General features: G+C 36.5%; 1 protein-coding gene across 2 annotated transcripts in view; it reads right to left on the bottom strand.

Annotated features, from left to right (window-relative positions):
* The window catches only part of LOC110097801, a 44106-nt gene that overhangs the window by 7744 nt on the left and 19568 nt on the right, over positions 1 to 16794 (bottom strand). The window contains exons 2-3 of one of the 2 annotated variants that reach the window (XM_020824371.2): positions 12489 to 15615; positions 8240 to 8311 (exon numbers count right to left, since the gene is read on the bottom strand). In XM_020824371.2, coding sequence (XP_020680030.1) covers positions 8240 to 8311; positions 12489 to 15395 — 2979 coding nt within the window. In that variant the 5' untranslated portion in view covers positions 15396 to 15615. The remainder of the gene's footprint in view (positions 1 to 8239; positions 8312 to 12488; positions 15616 to 16794) is intronic. The other variant, XM_028696856.1, reaches the window with a different exon arrangement.

The following is a 16794-nucleotide window of genomic DNA, read 5'->3' as shown; positions in this document are numbered from 1 at the left end:
TGTCTGAGAGCGTGAGAGCCGAATGAGAGGAGTTTCCTATTTTGAGTCGTGAGGAGCGGTTTCTGCCGAGAGAAATGCGATCGTGGGCGACGTGGGTGGTTGTTCGATTGGGTCCGATCGTGGCTGAGGTGGAGTCAGTCGGGTTTTGTCGGTGGATAAACGGTTACAGTCAACAAGAAAATACATATGGATAATTTTATCTAGTCAAAAGACAGTGCTTCTACTGCAGCCAGCTTGGGCATAAGATGATAGACAGTCCACAAAGAAGTAATGAATTGCGGGACTCTACCTAGAGCATATAATCAAAATTTCAAAAGCAGAGGTGAGGAAGGATTACAACAATAAATGCCCAATGAAAGTTAAAGGGGACTACTACTTCATTTGTTCCTATTCAGTTAACGATAGAATTTACAGTCTAACTCATCAATAAGCAAATGATACATATGATACAATGACAAGTACAAACTCTTATTCTTACTAAATCCTATAGAATTATCTTTGATCATGGTGCTAGACATTTTGTTTATGACAAAAAAGTTCTTTGCTTCGGTAAGTTTGCATCCCATTGCATTCCAAACAAGTTTAACTATTATATTGACTAATGGAGATTTTATGATAACAATTGTTCATGCCTGTGTAGAATTAAGATATCTACTATGAGGTTCGAATATGAGCTGATATTATTATTTTTTTCCGAGTTTAGTGAGATTTTATGAATGAACTACATTAATATAAATGATGAAAATTCATATGGCTCCCAAGTTGAGAAGAGAGATTTGGATTTCCTTGCTTAGTCATAAAAGAGTGTTAGGAAAAGTGTTACGTTCAAGAGTTCTTAAAATAAAAAGAGAAAAACGGATATTTATGAGAAATGATAATTGTATTGACTATTCGTAATAAAATAAATGGGTAATAGGTCTTTTGAGAGACAGAGTTAGCACATTCAGATGCATCAGAATTGTGTCATATATCATTCAAGAGAAGAATAAATAATGTTCAAGTGAAAAGATCAAACTCAACGTAGTTCATAATATTTTTAATTTATGTTTGATTATTGTTGGTTTAATAGTCTTTATTGCGTTACCTGCATGGCAACGTGACATGTATACCGTGATGTTCGAGAAGATGATAAAATTAAAGGAGAAATGCCATCAAATAATTAAATTTGGAGACAGATCAATTTATTAGTCATTATGAAATCGTTGCCGAGATCCTTATAAGCACATTAGAGAAATTATACCTCACTTGTACCTTACAAAAAAGAGTTCCAGAAAACCATCAAATCATCAAGAAATTGAATCTTGTGGAAAGAAGCCTACAAATAAAATATTTGAGAGTTTAGTTGTAATTATTAAAGCAATGCCTTCATATAAATTCCTCAAAGGAATGTCCCTTAAGGGAACTTCTGGATATAAATTATCGCGAGAAGTCCAGAAGTAACGGAGCCATTCATCATGACTGCTTTATATCATGACATTAAATGAACATAATTGTTAACTAAAGAAGATGATATACACATAGGAATTGAATGATAAGTGCAACTATAGAAAGTGACAATAAAATGTCTCGTTGAGTCAAGAATGTCTTACTAAGAGAATTGAAAGGTTATTGAGATGATCAAAGAGATCATGAATCCTATTCTCTACTCAAGAACATGAAAGTTGGTTTTTTTTTTTTTTGCGCAGGGGATCAGTAGGGAGAACATGCCCAATTTTTTAAATAGAAAAAATGTTGTTAAACACATTAGCGAACTAATCCATACCATATTGAGGTGCTTGAGAATATTGTTCAAAGCATTACATGGACTATATAAAAGGAGAAACAATAATGTCAACAAAGTTATTGAATGTACATAATCAAGCTTGTTGAGTGTACATATGAGATCGTCAAGAGCTTGGGAGCGAAAGCTGAGATTATTATATGCATTGTTGAATGACTTTTATGTGTTGTTGAGAGAAATTTAATGGCATAAAGTTGCAGCCAAATTCACAAAATAGCTAGGGCATGCTAGTTGTTCTTGCAGACAATTATCATTCAAAGATTTAGAGAACACCAATATTATTATATATATATTATTGAATGAGTTTGATTTGTTTTTGAGATATTTTTGTAGGCATAAAGTTACTGCCAACTTCACAAAATATTAAGGCATGCTAGGTGTTGTAGCATCATACAAAGATTTACCAAGAAACCAATGTGATCGAACATTTTATAGAAGCCATTAAAATAATTTTGATGAACGCTACTCAAGAAGAGAAAATGACTACCAACTAAATGGCAAGAAAAAAACACAATAAAGGATTGTTGTGAGTGAAATAAAGCACAATCAAAAAGTGGCAGTTCCATAAGCCACATCTATCTTTTAACTCGAGAATGCTTTAATGTCAAGATGACAGAAAGTCGAACCTCTATGAGTTGATGTTGTAGATCGAGAAGGCCAGATGTCAATTTAGATCAACTGGTCAGAGTGCCAAGATGGCAATTTGGCTTGGAGGGCAATGACTCGGGATAATGTCTAAACACAAGCAATGGTTGATGTTTCTGACTGAAGAAATACATTGATAGGTAGTAAGTTGAATGATAATGTGGCAACTCAGTATGTCACAAGTTGGATGTCATGATGCTAAAAAGGAGATCAGGTTTTGGGATATTGTCTAAAAGGATTAAGGCATTAGCAAGATGCTTGGGAACATCTCAACATTAGAATGCTACTGTAGCAAGTTGGGCATGGAGATGAGCATATCAATCTGGACATAAACTCTGTGGGTTGTATTTCAACAAATAATGGAAGTCAGTCTGATCGATGATGTTTGAGAGCTACTGGGATCTTTCATTGAATGGTCAAGGCTATTGACCATGGTTCATCAAATACCAAATAAAATATCTAATGTCTTTTAATAAGGAAGCATATATATGGCTTGGTCGGGTGGTTACTTCCCCTCTCTCTATTATTCCCCTTATGCATATGATTTTCTATTTTTATAATAAGTTTCTCTTGGAAATGCTTTTAGGAAAATGAAATGGTATGTTAATGGTGATTCTTTGTTTTTCCCCAATCAAATAATGCCATAGGTAATGTTTTTGAACCAACACATCTTAATGGATGATCATTAAGAAAATGGTACATTTAATTAAATATGCATATGAAGCTATATTTGATGTATATTTAATAAGGATTAAATAGTATTGATGTATATTTAATGATGATTAAATAAATATGAGCTATATATATTTGAACCAATTCATTCATTGATTCATAATTATATACTTGTCACCCGACCAAGTTCGAACATTATATTAGGCAATTTAGACTCAAATTGAATCGTATGCCACTCATTTATTGGTGCAGAGATATTCATGAATGCATAGAGTGCAATTTTAGTAATAATAGATCTAGTGCATAAGATTGTGAATTTGGGCGATCAAGCCATTAAAAAGAGTACAAATTTTAGATATCTCGAGTCTATTGTTCAAAGTGATGGTGAAATAGATGTGGAAATTATTAGTAGAATTCAAGTTGGATGGTTAAAGTGGAGGAATGCATCGGGACTGTTGTGAGATAGAAAATACCCCTCAAACATAATAGAAATTTCTATGAGATGATGGTAAGACATGCAATGCTTAATGGTGCAAAATATTGTCCATTAAAAGAGGAGCATAAAATTAAATTAAGCGTTGCAAAGATGAGGATGCTTAGGTGGATCAGTGGCTTTACTCTTAGAGACAGAATGCAAAACAAGTATAACATGAAAATATTGGAGTAGCTCCAGTGATAGGTAAGATTAGAGAGAGTCACCTTAGATGGTTTGTTCACATAAAACACCAGCCTTCCGATGACTTGGTTAGGAGAGTAGATGTATTAGATTTGACCTTTGTTAAGAAATATAAAGGTAAGCCTAAAAATACTTGGTTAGAAAGTATCAAAAATGATTTTTTTTTATTAAATTCAAATGAAAATTTGACTCTTAACATGACACAATGAAGAAAAATGATTCATGTGGCGACCCCACGTAGTGAGATAAATGCTTGATGTTGTTATTATTGTTGTTGTTGGAGATATTCGTGAATACAACAGTGACATCGTCATCCCAAGACACACTCTCCTGAGGAACATGATTTCATGAATATAACCAATTAAAACTTGAATATATCAAACAAAGGAAAACAACCTAGGATAGAATATATTCAAAATTGAAAAAAGATTTCAAACAAAGTTAACCTGAAATAATTATAAAAATATTCAAAACTTGAAATAACCCAAATTTCACGGGAATTAATATCCAAAACCTCAAGAGCATTTACCATTCTTTTTTATTCATGTGTGCATCCAGTCAAATGACCATTCTTATCCATATAAACCCAAATGTTGGTCTAAAAACGAATGAAGAGTAAAGGATTAAAAAACATCACCTCAAAAAGTTGTAATGAAGGAGGAGATGATTTTTTTAATCATTTTTCAAAAGATTAGAAAGAATTAACTCAGGAACTAAAGAAGTAAAATAAAGTTAGTCCCTCACACTACTTTGAACTCTTCTTATTACTTGTTTTCTCCATTTTCTTAATCTCCTTTACCTGTATGATCCATCCCACCCTTTTCCCCGCCTTTTTCTTTTCGCGCTTCTATTTTTCTCATCTCCTGCCTTCATCATTGCATTGATCCATTATTTATCTTCTCAATAAGCTCAGAGTTCAGGTGAACTTGCAGGAACTTAGGTGATATAATGAAGGTAAAATCAGCTCACAGTCTGAAGAACGCTTGGGCACTATTGAGGGCAAATTTATTAGATTTTTTCAACTCAACTCAAACCTTCATTGGAGTTTGTTCCCTGAATCACTTTTTGTCCTTGCTGAGACAAGCCTATATAACTTAGATAATGAACTAATCCTTAAACGATCATCACTACAAACCACACGTCTAGTATCAAAAGACAATATTTACTATAATGGACATTAATGATTTCATAAATAACATAAAAATCATCCAAATTGCCCAAAAAAAGTTCTATTATCTTCTTGGTTGTAGATATCTCCACGCAATAACAGGCGCTTAACTAGTAAAAATAGCTTTTACGTCCATCGCACCATAGTGCAACATTATATTTCACGGAGGCATGAAAAAAAAAGGTATAGACTGCAACTAAAACTAGCGTCGAAGCTTTGTAATTACTCATCCATTTCAGGTTTGCCTTGAAAAATGGAATTTTCAGTGGTCAGTGGAAACTGGACGATAATTCCATCTATTCCTTCTTCCAAATAGGTACAATTACGTGAAGGAATACTCTCAAAATATATAATTTCCTCAGCTTTCTTGAATTTGCCTAAATGTCCCAAGAATTCTCTGTTGCAACTGAAACAGGCGTTGTAGCTTTGCTGTTATTCTTCCATCTATGGTTTGCCTATAAAAACAAAATTATTGATGCTTAGCGGAAATTAGATGATACTTACATCTATTCCTTCTGCAAAATAAGTACATTTATCTAAAGAAATATTCTTAAACTATATAATTTGCTCAGCTTTCCCATATTTTCCAAATTGTCCCAACAATTCTGTTATGCTAATTCACCATTATCAAAATAAATGAAATCAGCCTAGTTCGTAACAATTCCCAGCCTGCTACAAAGCATCGTTCATTTTAAACATGATTACTGATGTGAAACAACCACGCAAAGATGATATACTTGATGAATTTGCACACTTAATATTTAGAGCACAATAATTATAAACTTTATGTTGATGTTGAACGACAAAAGAAAACACAAAGAGCGGTAAGGCAAGCTTAGGCCGAATCACGCGCGTAAAAGTTAAGATCATAAAACAATCAAGTTAATCTAATATTGCGTACATGAATGATTTTCAACGTAAATCCCTAAACTAACAATGAGATTAGGCATTATGCATGAGTCCCTCACTCAACTCTCTAGTTCTCTAAGCTTTAGCGGTAAAGAGCTTGACATGAACTTTGTGAGTCAAAATATAACCACAATTGAAAATAAACTAGGAAAATAGGAAACTTGGGGAAGAGTTCACCATAGTCAAGTTCGTAGGTCTTGTTTGAGGTGCGCAGAGGAAGTTCCGAATTGTGGCGGTTGATCTTGGCGAAGTTCTGTGGGTGGGAAGCCGATGGAGTCTTCCGGGCAACAAATGGGAGTATGCCGGATGGCAAAACAGCACTAGAAGGCTGTTGGATTCTCTGGACAGCTGGAGAACAAAATTGGGACAGCAATTTCCAAGTTTGTGGGAGGGCGGGCTGACATGCCAAAAGTCCAGAATTCTCTGGACAGAAAGGAGGCTGGTCTTGGGTAGATTCTGGACAGCAACGTTGCTGTTCTGAAGTTTTGGACAGCAATTAGAAGCTGTCCAGAAATCTGGACAGCCAGTTGGCTAGGAAAAATTCCAAGATTTCCTCCTACTGGATTTACGTGAGCTGGAAGGGTTTGGTGGGGAAATCCGTGGACAACAGTTGAGGGAAACAAGAGTTAATTCCCTTTGAATTAGGCCTAGGTTTGGAAAGAAAATTAATTGGAGAGGAGGAATTTAGAAAACTGAAATTAATTTTAGCTTCAAGTGGTTTTGGAGGAAGATTAATTTGAAATTTCAAATTAATTCAATAATAGCTATGGGTATTAATGGAGGAGGTAATCAGGGGCTGATTTAGTGGAGCCATTAATGTAATTTGGAGAGAGAGATGGCCCATTAAGGGGGGGTCGGCCACATAAGGAGGAGAGAGGGGCTTGAGTTTTGAATAAGTGGGGGACCACCAATTTAATTTCAGATTTTTATAAAAATCTGAAATAAATTTTCAGTTTTCTTAACGAGAGAAAACTTCCATTTAGGAGGGCAATCAATTTAAACAATTTGAATTTCAAATTCGAAGTTGAAAATCAATTAAATTGATGGCGTAAATTAAGGAGCTAAATTAGGAAATAATTAATGGCTCATGACAATTTGAAATTTCAAAATTTGAAACTCCATGGAAGGGGCGGCCGGCGACTAGAGGAAGGGCAAGGGGTGGGTCATGGCGTGGGGTGGCCGGCCGGCGGGATGTGGCCACCAATTGGCCGGCGGCTTGGGCAGCTCAGGGCTAGGCGGCGGCAATTGCAAGGGGAGGAAGAGAGGGAAAATTCAAGGGATTCGAGCGACTACGAATTCACTAACCACATTTGTCTTCAATCCGGATTTCCAAACAATTAACTTGGCCGAACGCTAGAACTCACAAAGAGATCTAGTTCTTCCGACGAACTCACTAAGAGATCTTGGAAGAATGAACTCACAAAGAGATCAAAAGTAGAAATTTTCATTTATCAATCATCATCCCTTTCCAAGAGGAAGGGGAAGGCTTAAATAGCCAAATACATGAAGGAAAATAAAAAACACAATTGTCCCTAGGGCAAACATAAGACAAAGCCCTCAAGTGAGGGTAGAAAGGAAAAAGTACAAATAACAAATCAAATACATCAAAATAAATAGACACGGTCGTAGCCGTTGATCCTCGATGTCCTCATCAATTACAGGTATGTACAATGGGGTCGGCTACATGATTACAGGTATGTAACTATAAATAATTGTGTCAATTTTAATTACATCAATAACAATAACAATTCTAAATTGCGTTATGTTGCAAATGTAACAAAAAAAGGGAGCAAATGCTACAAAGCCTTTCCAAAAGTTTTCAAAATGTTGTTTGGAGAATTGTAGATGGCGGCATACTTTCAAAATAGTGAATCTCCAGCACTCAGTGTGAACATATATTCTTTTAAGTTTTCTAATTTTAAAAGCAATAAAATATAGAATTCAAGCAGTACAAGTATAGGAGTCTAACCTAATAACACAATAACAGATATAATTTAAGGCAAGAACAATAATCAATTAAAATTCTTTCAAATTATGAAGAAAAACATCCAACTCTTGAATAAGCCTCAGACAGGGCTCAAAATATAAAGCAAACATTGCATTAGATTGCTTAAAAGAAGAACAAGGATTCTTATGTAGCCAATTAGGCAAATAAAAAATCTGCTTACACAGTTAATGCGACTAAGGTTTAACTAAGAATCTCAGACCTTAGATCAGGCTTTCTTTCTTAAAAAAAAAAAAACAGTGGCAAATTGGCAAAATAATAAGCATGCATGCGCAGAAATAAGCTCAAAGATTTCAATGCAATTAGTGGAAATCACTTAATAGTTCTTCTAGATAATCAACATAATCAACATATAATAACTTAAAACTGATTCCAGCACCAAACCTGCAGGTTATTGAAATCAATATCTGTATCAAAAGCTTGCCCACAAGTTTCTGCAATCGAAAACTTCAATTCCTACATACAAACAAAGAAACAGGCAATTAGCAGATCTGCTAAAAATGGTTACATATTTTGGGCTCCGAAATTTGTGCCCTGGCCTCTCCACGCCTCTTTTGTTAATGGGGAGAGTTTTAATGAGTTTAGATTCCGGGGTAGATTTTTAGAAGGCAGATTAGGTTTTAGATAAGACACTAGGCTGAGATTTCGCCTTCATTTTGCGACGACTTTATGATTTGAGTTATGGTTTCTCATATGCACAAGCCCCTATGGTTAATTACCCCCTCTTGACAATGAGAGAGAACTTTCGATTAAGGCTAGTCATTTAATAGGTTGTAATAATTACCTAACATATAATATAAACAATTTTAAGATTTGAATTTAGTTTTAAATTTTGGAGTTTATGATTTGAAATTTATCAGTTATACTTAAAGGGGGTAATGAGGGAATGATGACGGGTCTTATCAAGATCATATGGTTCTGCCATCCTGGACTGTCATGGACCATGATCTACTTTAGTCAGAGGAGGTAGTCGACCCAACTTGACAGAAGGAACCTTGTCAGCAACCATGGGTTGCATCGTCCAAGAGCACCTTGTAGACCCGGGGTGGATGCTTATCTAAAAAGTTGAATTTTATATCTTATTAAGTGCACCCTATAATTCATTACTTAAGGAGGTTTTAACTATTAGGGAACGTATGGGCTTTGATCGTGACCGTAATATAGTTGTGTCATTTCGTGGTAAAATCACCCGATCAGAGGGCACGTGCCACGTCTATGCTAGTGAGAAATCAATTAAGAATGAATTGTAGTAATACATTTCACAAGACATCTACTATTTGTGAGCTGAAGTTATTCTTCAATTTAACATTCTTGCCAAACTATTGGGAAGTGTGAATGGATTTTGATTTTAAGTTTTGATGACAAATTTCATTTTAAGGATTTAAACTTTTAGTAGGATTTGAGTTTAGCTCTTGAATTAATTTTAAAATTTTGAGAGCATTTAAAAAAAATAGCTCTTTCCAATTAAAATTTCCTATCAACACGGTTATCATCAAAGTGCTAGAGCATTTTTAGCAAATCCGCGAAGCATTCTCAAATCTCATATTTAGGAGCTTGACATAAAGATCAGAGCACATGGTAATAGTTCTATTAGACGCATATGAGAAGCCATCAATGATGGACAAGGTAAAACTCTTTAAAAACCAAAAAAATTCAATACTTAGGATTTCTTGTTATGGACTTGATTAAACCAATCGATTAAGAAAGTTAAATAAATAGAGCGTAGGATGACCAAAACATTGACGGTTGTTTGTGTAGAATAAATAGTTGAATCCATTCGAGCGATGAGTAATGCTGTTTAGACTGGTTGTATCTTCTCGGACATGTGACAAAGCATGATTTAAAAAATCATTTGAGGCGCAAGCCTCGAGGTGTGCCTCAAACTAAGGCATGCAATGAGCGCTTGTGGCTTAAGCCTAACTAGTGCCCGTGAGGCTTACATCTTTTTTAAATGAGGCGTACGCCTAGAAGCTTAACACCTTGAGGTGTTTTGAGGCAACCCCTCATTCTGGTTAACTTTTATAATTTTTATTATATATATATTCTATTATACAAAAAGAAGGAACCAATTAGTTATAGAATGAATTAACATGGTTAAAATGTTGAATAGTCATGTTATGTTTAATAAAAAACTGAAAGACAAACACCTCAAATTATAATGATGAATAATTAGAGAAGATGAAATAAATCCTTTAGTTGTTGATGATATATTATTCGATATTGAATGGATAATAGCAAAAAATGGTGAAAGATTTAAAGCTGAAGATGGAGGAACGTCTCTAATGATAAGAAGAACGAAGATATCAATGCTAATATTAAAATGATTATTGAATTGATAATAACCCAAGCTTCATAGTCATTTTAAAGAAAACAACAACGTAGGGTTTGAGTTAAAAAAATTTTAAATTGTGATTTAAATATTGAAGAAATTATTTAGAGAGAAATTCAAATTCTATTATATTCCTTAGAATCATTATATATATATATACATTATAGGATAATATACAGAAAAAGGAAAGACTTTTAATCTAATTAATTATAATCATCATATTCTATGGATCTCCAACTGCAATCCTCGGATTACTGCCCATAGATCTTCAACTGTAGTCTTTAGATTACTACTCACTGATCTCCAACTGCAACCCTCTGATTGCTGCCTACGGATCTCCAACTGCAGTCCTCGAATTGCTGCCCACGGATTGCTGATGTGGTATCCCCTTGGTTGTGTTATTCAACACTCCCCCTCAAGTTGGGTTGTATAGGTTGTACAATCCTAACTTGCAAACAAACTTATCAAGTAGAGAGCTCGATAATGCCTTTGTTAGAACATCAACAAGTTGTTAATAAGTTGAGGTATATACTACTTCAATTTTCGAGTTCTCTATTTTCTCATATATAAAATATCTATCAATAGTAATTATTTTGTTCCGTCGTGATGTACTGGATCCTTGGCCATACTGATTGCGGCTTGATTATCACATTTCAACTTTATCGTGCCTTTAATCTTTATTCCCAGTTCAATCAATACTTATCTGATTGAAATATCTTCACAAATAGTAACTACTAATGCTCTTAGTTCAGATTCTACACTACCTCCATTTGCTCCATAGGATTACTCATATATTGTCTTACCATACTCACAGCAAACCCAATATCTGGACAGGTGTGGGAGAGGTATATAAGCTTTCCTACAAAACATTGATATATTCCTTTATCTAATGGAATTCCCTCCTTTTCCATACCAAGTTTCTTCTTAGGATCCATGTGTATGGCTGGTCTGCATCCCAGCACGCCGATCTCCTTCAATAGGTCTAAGATATACTTGCGTTGGAAAATAAATATACCTTTGCTTGATCAAGCTACCTTCATACCAAGGAAATATCTAAGTGATCCTAGATCTTTAACTTCAAACACCTTAGATAAAGCCTGCTTGATCTTCATTATTCATCTATATCATTTCCATTAAGGATGATGTCATCCACATATACAATAAGTACTGCTACCTTATCTATTTCTGATTGCTTCACAAACAAGGTATGATTTGCCTGACATTGTTTAAAACCATGGCCTTTTACATAATTTGAGAATATTCCAAACCATGCTCTTGGAGACTGCTTCAATCTATACAAGGATTTCGATAGTTTATATACTTTATCCCTTCCATAAGACTTCCTTAAACTTCCAAAATTTCTCTTCCAAAAACTCCAAACTCCAGATGATAGTGCATGGAGAAAGACAATAGATAATAGACCAAAACTAAAGCTTGTATTGTAAATGAATTTTGTAATCTTTAGGAAGGGAAACATTTTCATTTTTATTAGAGTTATATGATTTTATTATTATGATATATATATATATATATATATTTGTTTTAAAATTAATTATGCTCTTTTATCATTTAAAATTTCGGCAACCTCCCGGCATCCCGCACCATATTGGTGTATAGGATAGGCACTTGCTTTTCAATCTTCTTGGACGAATAATAAAATACGACGACACAAGTTTTCTTTAGATATTCTCCCTGCCAAATCAAAGATACAATGACGGGCCTTCGATACTTGTTGTTTAAGCAAATGAGAAAGAGATATATACTTGTTATCTATTTTTTTTTAGTTTGGTGTTGGGCATATAGTGACCTAAACAACAAATCGACAATGATTAGGAAGTCAGAGATTTGGGCTGGGTGAGGAGTGCGGCTTAGATTGCACGAGGGCCGAAGAGGGGAGGTCGCATGTGTGGATGAAGTTGGGACAAGCGACGCAGGTGCGGGTGAGAACTGCGGGATGGGTCGGAGAAAGGAGACAACGTGCGCGGATCGAATCAGGAGTACGGGTGGTCAGGCTTCCTTGCGTGCGTCCGAGGGAGGCAAGAGGGCAAGCGGGGATCGGGCTTCCTGCATACATGAAGGAGGATTCGAGTGAGGGAGAGATCAAGGTCTTCCATCTGGAGTGTCATGCGAACGAACAGAGACAAAGAGAGGCAATCACGTGAATGTCGAATGGGAAGGTTTTGTCTCCTATGTGCGGTTTTGAGGAAACAAAAGGGTGTCCGTTCGTTTGTGCCGTTTGAGGAGAGGATCATGCGTGAGGTGGTCAGTGGTCAACATATAAAATATATTCAAAGAGAAAGGTACCTCATTCTCTGTCGTAGTAGTTGTTAGGTTCTCTCCAACCTTCACAAATGGGTTTTCAACCTGAAAGCTCTCTCCAACCTTATCCATTAAGTGAGGTTGACTGACCTGCGATGATATATAATCTTGGTGCATAGCACTAGCATCATCTTCGATGTTGCTGGATGATTCCTGCTGCATTTCTTCATCAAATTCTACTTGTGAATCCATATGGCTCAAACCAACTGCCACACCGTCCAATGGTGAAATATAAGCCCTTTGATCCCTGTTATCGACCTTTACTAGCGGAGGAGAGTACCCTATGTGGTCTTGATCCATAAGAGAAACATCTTTTCTTGCAAACTCACCTTGAGCCAAATTCCTGAAGAAAGACCACCGCTGGGGTTCATGTTTAGGCATGTTCAAACTTATGCCAGCGTCATCCTTGCGCAATGGTCGTATAACAGCTGAGTCGTCACTAATTCCAGCATTCGAAAAGATATCTGCAAGTAGGTTACTAGGAAAATGATCATTGATATCAATGGCAATATCCCTCTGTTCTGCCCCCTGTAAAACAGCTCCAACAGAAGAGGCTTCTGCCCATCGAAATGCTCCCATATGCTCACTAACATTGGTTGAGAAGGCTGCACTCATGGGCGTCCCTTCCCAAGGAAATTCTGGTAGAATTGCGGTAGGATTGTTCATCAGTGTTGCCGAAGAAGCAACCACCTTTACTCCATCAATGGGCATTTCTTTGTAACCACCTTTTTTGGGACCTGTTTCACCAATATCATTGTGCTTCTCCAAATTTCCTCCTGCAACAGGCTCGCTCCTTTCTTTATTATCATTGCAGTTCAACTCACTCTTCTGCTCATATTGAGCATAAGCCACTGAATTATCTGAAGCTTCCTCTACACCATCTTTGTTTGTTTTCTTGATTGCATCAGCAAGTTCTTTATATTTTTCAAACTGCACTAAACCATCCTCCAAAGTGGTAGTATTAGGTTTTGGAGGTTTTGCTGCAGATAATCTTTCCATTTGAGAAATTGTGTTTCCTTCAAGTGATGAATCAGCAGCTTCAGCAATAGACTCTTCAAACACACCAGAACGTGGTTGCAGATTTAGAAATTGAGCTCCAATTGAATCATCAGATTTGGACAATCTATTCAGGAATTCAGCCTGCTCCCTAGGAATCCTCTCAGAGTGAAAGAATCGTGGAGGGCGAGGGGGATCATTATAGCTGAGATCAGCAATGTCAGTATCATAATCAGAGCATTCTGAAGCAACAGCTCCACCTGATGCATAGCGATCATCTTCATTTAAGTGAGAAGCCAAACCAGAACTTACAGTAGCATCAGCTGTTGATAAAACCACTGCAGCTTCTGGCATATTCCCATTATGTTTAAGAGAAAAGAGAGATGAGACATGCTCAGGTATGGGAGGAACAAGAGAAGCTTCCTGCTTTATGGGTGCAGCATTTTCATTTTCAAGAGATAGAAAATGATCGTTTTCATTTTTTTCTTTGGCTAACACATCAACTGGTAATTTTTTATCAGTCGCTGGTACATTTGGAGCAGCAGTTCTGGGAACATTATTCTGTCCTTCAGAACCTAACTGGATGTGAGTTGATAGGTAATGTGGCGTTGTTGATGTAGAAGTTTCAACGACTGGTGAATACAGAGAATTATAGTTGTAATCTGATGGAATTGCTGCAGGCACAGAGATTCTGCTATTCATGTTGTGAAAGCTGTCAGAAGCTTGGGAAGCAGTGTAGAGATAATGCTCGCCTTCCACATATTGCATTCTGCTGTTGTCATAAGAGTGTACATGGGTTCCATAGTCACTGGACAAACTTTCTGGGAATGCTGAGGATGTAGGAGTTACCAAGTTGCTAGCTAAGTGTCCACTAGGGATACCAACCGTCTCCGATGGAACTCTGCTTGTTTTGGCTCTATCAGCTTCAATATTGAGATTCATTAATTGATCCAAGTCACTTGCTGACGTGCTTGCCATCCCATGATCACTGGATGTTTTGCCAACACCAACGTCCATGCCATTTACAGCAACCACATACTGAATTTCAGAGTCCCCTTCAATGCTGCCAAGGCTGAAATGAAGATCTTCATAATCACTCAGAAATAGGAACATCCTCAGCTTCTGTGACGCTTCACCAACATCTAGAACACTACATTCCTCCATCATATTTTGTAAATCTTCATCACAAGAAACGGATACCAATGCATCAAGATCCTCCCCAGGCAGCTGATATTTTACAGTGTGAGCCTGATTGTATATAGATGTTGTCTTTTGAAGGAGCTCTTGCCAGGATATATCTTTACTGATTCGGATAATACGTGTGTCACCACCTACATACCTAAGTTTACCATCACTGGGTCTGGGTAGAATCTTACCACCATAACTGCAAAGTATTTTCATCTTCTTTGATGTGGTATCAGATGTCCCCGAAGAATAACAACGAGAAACTCCCCCACGACTACTGCCGTCACCAGAGGGGACCCGTGGAATTGACCTAGAAGATGCATAATGCTGATTTCTACTATCGCTTTCATTTAATCCTCTCTTCTCTATCTCTTTGTAATGTGATTTATCACCGGCAGCAGGCATCGACATCTCCGACCCACTTTCGGATCCTGTATGGGAAATTCCAAGAACACCTCTAAGGTCCATGTAATTGGTGTTGTAGCCTTGATCTGCTGATGTATTTGACCCAGAAGGTTTCTTTGAAGTAAATCGTTCTCTCATAAATTCAAGTGCAAATTCCTCACCTGTTTGAATTGAGAAATTTAACACAGGGCTTAGAGCACTCAATCCAGCAATCTCTGGAAGGCCACTGTTGGAGTTGGAAGAAGTTGATGGGCCCTGTACAAACCTTTGACCCGATGGGCCAAGTCCTTCATTTCTAGAATCCATTCTAAAAATGAAATGCTATGCAGAATTCTATAACTGCTTAGCCAACCTTATTTTAATCTCAGCATTTTGCAATCACCCTGAAATTCCAAAAAAGATGTATCCTATCACAAGGTTGTCCACGTTTAAGTGCCAGAAAAATGGTAGCTAAGCCTCTTTGTGTTTCAAAATCAGATGCTGGCTCTCAGAGGAATATCCAGTTCACAGAGTCAATCGGGAAGCACTGGTAAATTCAAACAATAGACCATGCATTTGAGAAAATGTATTGTTTCAAATATGCATTAGAAGCAAAAAACAGCAAGATGAATAATGAAAACTAACAAGAACAAGCATTACAAAAGCACGCTTATTTAGCAAAACATTCGTTGACACCTTTTTTATGGGACTAAATCCATAAATTATTTCGCCAAACAAGTATCATAACTAGATCCAAATGAAAGGAATAGTATTCTTCTCCAGAAAGCAAACTAGAAAGACCAAGAATGCATCAATTTTGAAAATTAATAGGAAATGTATGAGAAAAACATGATTGCTTCATAAATCATACAAATTGAATCAATAAACTGATGGAAAGAAACATAATCTAATAACATAAAATCATAAAGGCATTGTATACAATATATAATTCATAATGGAAATTATAAAAGATGCAAAAAAAAAAAGGAAAGAGGAAGGCAAGTATTGGAAGAAGAATAATGGAAAAGAAAGGTTTTCTGCCCTTGTAGTTGGAGGTGGAAGAAGGCCAGAGCTGATCTTGATGCAGGACTACATGCAAAGATCGGAAATTTAAGAACAATTTCAGATTTTCGTTAATAGTGATTAGAACAACAATGTAAAACTCATAAATGGTCAATCCCGTTTAGGCCAAGCGACACGAGAGACTAAACCAAATCAAAACACTTAAGAAAATTAAAACATTGCATAAGTAGTAGTTTCCAACATAACCAAACTATAACAATTAGATCTAAGAGCCAAGAAGTAACAAACCTACGATTACTAAAGGATGGCGATTGGTAGACACAATCTCTTGTGTGAACAAACTCTCATAAAAGTAAGTAGAATTTGAAAGAAAATGAATCAAGGAAGAAGATCACCTTTCCGGAGAGACGTTGTGAATTACCACGAACCTTTCGTTGGTCCCTTTCAACAAGTACTACGGGAAGAAGAAATCTCTATGGATCCGCCAAGGATTGAAATCACGCCGACGACGGGAAGGGGAGAAGATCCACAACGCCTTGGCCGTCGGATGCAAAGTCGAAATCACCCTTCGAGTCGACCATGAATCAATATCATGTAAAAGGAGAACAAACTAGAGAAGGAGAGGGAGAGAGATGGCAGTGGAAGGGAGGAAAAGGCTAGGGTTAAGAAAAGACTAGATGGGATGAAGAAATAATATTAGATC

This window comes from Dendrobium catenatum, unplaced genomic scaffold (genome assembly GCF_001605985.2).
Source record: "Dendrobium catenatum unplaced genomic scaffold, ASM160598v2 fragScaff_scaffold_847, whole genome shotgun sequence".
Lineage (NCBI taxonomy): Eukaryota > Viridiplantae > Streptophyta > Magnoliopsida > Asparagales > Orchidaceae > Dendrobium > Dendrobium catenatum.
Note: the sequence above shows the minus strand (reverse complement) of the source record. Positions and strands in the feature narration are given on the sequence as shown.